The following is a 3,563-nucleotide window of genomic DNA, read 5'->3' as shown; positions in this document are numbered from 1 at the left end:
AAGCAGGAACCTGTAAAGGAGTAGACAGTCAGGAACACACACACACACACACACACACACACACACACACACCTCAGAGAGAACATATTTTAGTGTGGAACAGAACCATTCCACAACCACCCCCCCCCCCCCCGCCCCAATCTTCTCTCTTACACACAGAAAATACAGCAGATACACTGTTCACAAAAGGTGCTTTATTCAAACAAAAGTTACTTGATTCTTCTTTTTAAACAAATGTTCACCACTCAAACAGCATCATTCTTTCCTGCGATTTCTCTGTTCTGACAGAGGCGCTCTCACACAACACAAATGTGGTCAGCTGCTGCTGCGGTGGTCAAGTGCCCGGAGGTGACAGAGAAACACACCTCTGCTATACATTCAGGTGAGGTGAATCTACCATGCTTCATATCAACTCTGAGGCTTTTTTTCTTTTAGAAAAACAACCAAAAGAAAAAAAAATGAAAAATATAAAAAAGGTGAACATCACTGCTTACAGACAGCCTATATACACACACACACAGCGCCTGTTTAAGTCCTCGCTCCAGTCCCATAGCCGTACTCCCCTGGCAGTTAGACGGTTATATTATTACACAGTTTCACTTAGTTAGTTTGTTTTTGTGTTTGTAACTCCTGTGTCACAAATGTCATGCTAAATGTCAAGCAAATTAAAAAAAATAAGCTGTAATCATTTCCAGAATGAAATCTGGACCAAAGACATCAGACAGTCAGACTACAGAGAGAGACCTGATGACAGAAAAGAAAAAATCAGGAGGAGCTGGGACCTGGTACGTCCACCTATGCGTGTTCTTCTCCTGGAGTCCGCACATCCTCCCATGTCATGTTTCACGATGAAACATCACAATGGCCTACATTAGCAAGGGGAAAAGGCACTCTGTGTCCCAGTAAAGATTCACAATCAGATGATTCACAAGGATTTAAGTATTCAAACTCTCAGCCAGGCATGACAGAGCAGACAGTTTGAAAAACAAAACATCTCAGAAATGACTTCCGCGAGACATAATTTGGCTAAGAAATCATGTTATTGCACTGGCTAGTAGTTACCCATACACATTTGACACCATAATACTGTCGAGAGGTTAGCACCGGTGACAAGGACACTAGCCTGCATGCCCACACACACACCCACACGTATATAAACACATACACCCACACACAGAAAAAAAAGACACACCAGAGACATAAACATAAAGTTCATTCGGACACGTATATAAACGCAAGACAAAAGGCACAACTAAAACGTGGCGGTAAACTTGAGCACACAGTTCCCAGATCTCGCAGGAGGAGAGTAAGTCTGGCTGTGAGAGAGAGAGCACAGAGTGCAGACTAATAATGTAAACTACTTCTGTCCCACACCACAGAGTGCAAAGATAACACAACAGTTTGCATACAGAGCTGACTGACAAATCAACACTTAATCAGTTTATGTATTCATACATCAAGTGTAGGAGGGCTCCGCAGATTCTCTTTGTATAGGAAACGTAAGGGGAATGTTTATAATGAAAATGATTCGTTAGTTTTTAACAGCCTCTCCCCCCCACGGCCTAACAATACCACAAACAAACAAAAAAACCTAAAGCAATCAACATTGCATCTCTTTCTTAGCCCGGTGCTCACACTCAAGATCGAGCGTCCAAAGGCCGTCTTCATGGAAACCGAGGAGGGAAATAATGGCAACTCTTTTTTTAAAACGACCGAGCTGGCGTTGAGCCATTGGTGGGAGCTCATAAAGCACAGAGTAAGGTGCTTACGGGAACACTTGACCATTCTTACTCTCAGGCGAGGAGGGCTTTTCACGTGATAATGAAAACTGTTCTGTGGCCAGTATGAAAGGCTTAGGCGAGTTAGGCTCGGAATGCCTCTCCCTATGCGGAGAGCGAAGTCCCACATACAGAGAATCTGTGGACCAAAAAAAAAAACCCTTCAGAGAGAGTCTACGAGCACAAAGAAAGAGAAAGAAACAAAAAACACACAAAACATCTTCTATGCAGGTAACCAAGAAAAGAAAATCACACACACATTCTACCCGCTAATAGCTTCAGACCACCATCAGCTGGTGCTTCTAGTCTAAACAATACATCTGCACATGCTTGTCTTACGGGTTCTTTACATCCCTTGAAGAGCGTAGTGAAGGACACACATACATACGTCAGTGCCTAAATGTCTCGTCTTAGTGAAGGCAGACCTAAAGAAATAAATAAGTGCAATAGCATCCCTCCACAAGATGGCTTCCATGTCCGGGAACAGTTTGGCAACGGCTGTCTGATGCAGTCAGACATACCACTCCCTGCGAGAGATCATGGAGCCATCCGTGTGCGACACGTACTCGTTGTCGTAGACCTCTTCTGGGAAATAAGGGGTGCCATTGTTCACCCCATGTGGCGGCGGACACCTACGAGGTCCTGGCTGATGGTTACCACGCTGGTCATCATGGTAGCTCTGATAGTGGCTCGGGTGGTGGTGCTGCTGATTATGGTAATCGTAATGGTTCTGGTAGTCGTGGTGATCGTGGTAGTCTGGGCGACTCCCAGTCACCTCCTCCCTCAGCGCCCTGCTTCGGCCGTTAGGGGCACGCTCCCGATCGTAGTCGCCCCACTCCTCCCGGTCCTTGTCCCGGTAAACAAAACCACTGCCATCGCCATCGTCCCTGGACGGCTTCATCTCAAAGCCTCCGTTGCCCGCCACGGCCCCATACACCTGGTGCAGCTCGTGGGCTGGCGGCGGGGCCTTCTGCATGTCGGAGGGCCCCAGGTACTGCTTGGTGTAGTAGTTCCCACGGAAGGTGCCGCGCTGTCTCTGGTAGTACACCACGGCCAGCACCAGCAGCAGCAGCAGGAAGAGGGCGCCACCCACCGCACCCCCCACGATGGTGCCCAGGTTGCCCTCGGGCAGGGGCGCCAGCGTTGGAGAGGTGAAGATAGCGCGCTGCTTATTGTTGGGAGCGGTGGTGTTGGAGCTGGACTTTAGGACGGGGACATAGATGGTGGGGAACATGGTGGTGGTGGGGGGGTCTAATGGAGAAGAGGAGGAAGGAGGGGGAGGAAGGAGGGAGAGGAGAGGAGGGAGGGAGAGAGGGATAAAAAGAGGGGGGGAAAGAAGGGATGGGTAGACAGAGAGAACAGTAGAGAATGTCAATGACATCTACAGCAGACTGCTATCAGGGAACTAGTTTTACATGGTTGTCAAGAGCTGTGCAGTTTTCTACTGACAATACTAACTACAAACAGTTTCAGGCTCAGGTACAGACTTTGTTTTGGAGTTAAGTTAGACCTTAAAATCAAATAGGATATTAAAAGGTAGGTATTGTGTTTGAAAAAGGGGAAGCATATAGAATATTTTATTTATTATTTCTCCATGAGAGTTCAGTGGATTAGTTGATTAACTTTTCATCTTGATGCATAATCATAATAATAAAAATAATAATAAATGTGTAAATTAATGATAAAATGATTATCACTACTTTAGAAAAAGCCTGAAACTGTTTTACATTTATAGTGTACATCTATACATACATACATTCATACTGTACATCCACACACACACAC

At 46.0% G+C, this 3,563-nt stretch overlaps 1 protein-coding gene across 1 annotated transcript in view; it reads right to left on the bottom strand.

Annotated features, from left to right (window-relative positions):
* Positions 1-227: 227 nt before the first annotated feature.
* The window catches only part of nectin3b (nectin cell adhesion molecule 3b), a 28,537-nt gene continuing 25,201 nt past the window's right edge, over positions 228-3,563 (bottom strand). The window contains exon 6 of the mRNA XM_080837207.1: positions 228-3,029. Coding sequence (XP_080693333.1) covers positions 2,290-3,029 — 740 coding nt within the window. The 3' untranslated portion in view covers positions 228-2,289. The remainder of the gene's footprint in view (positions 3,030-3,563) is intronic.

Source organism: Sprattus sprattus (genome assembly GCF_963457725.1).
Source record: "Sprattus sprattus genome assembly, chromosome: 1".
Taxonomy (NCBI): Eukaryota; Metazoa; Chordata; class Actinopteri; order Clupeiformes; family Clupeidae; genus Sprattus; species Sprattus sprattus.
Note: the sequence above shows the minus strand (reverse complement) of the source record. Positions and strands in the feature narration are given on the sequence as shown.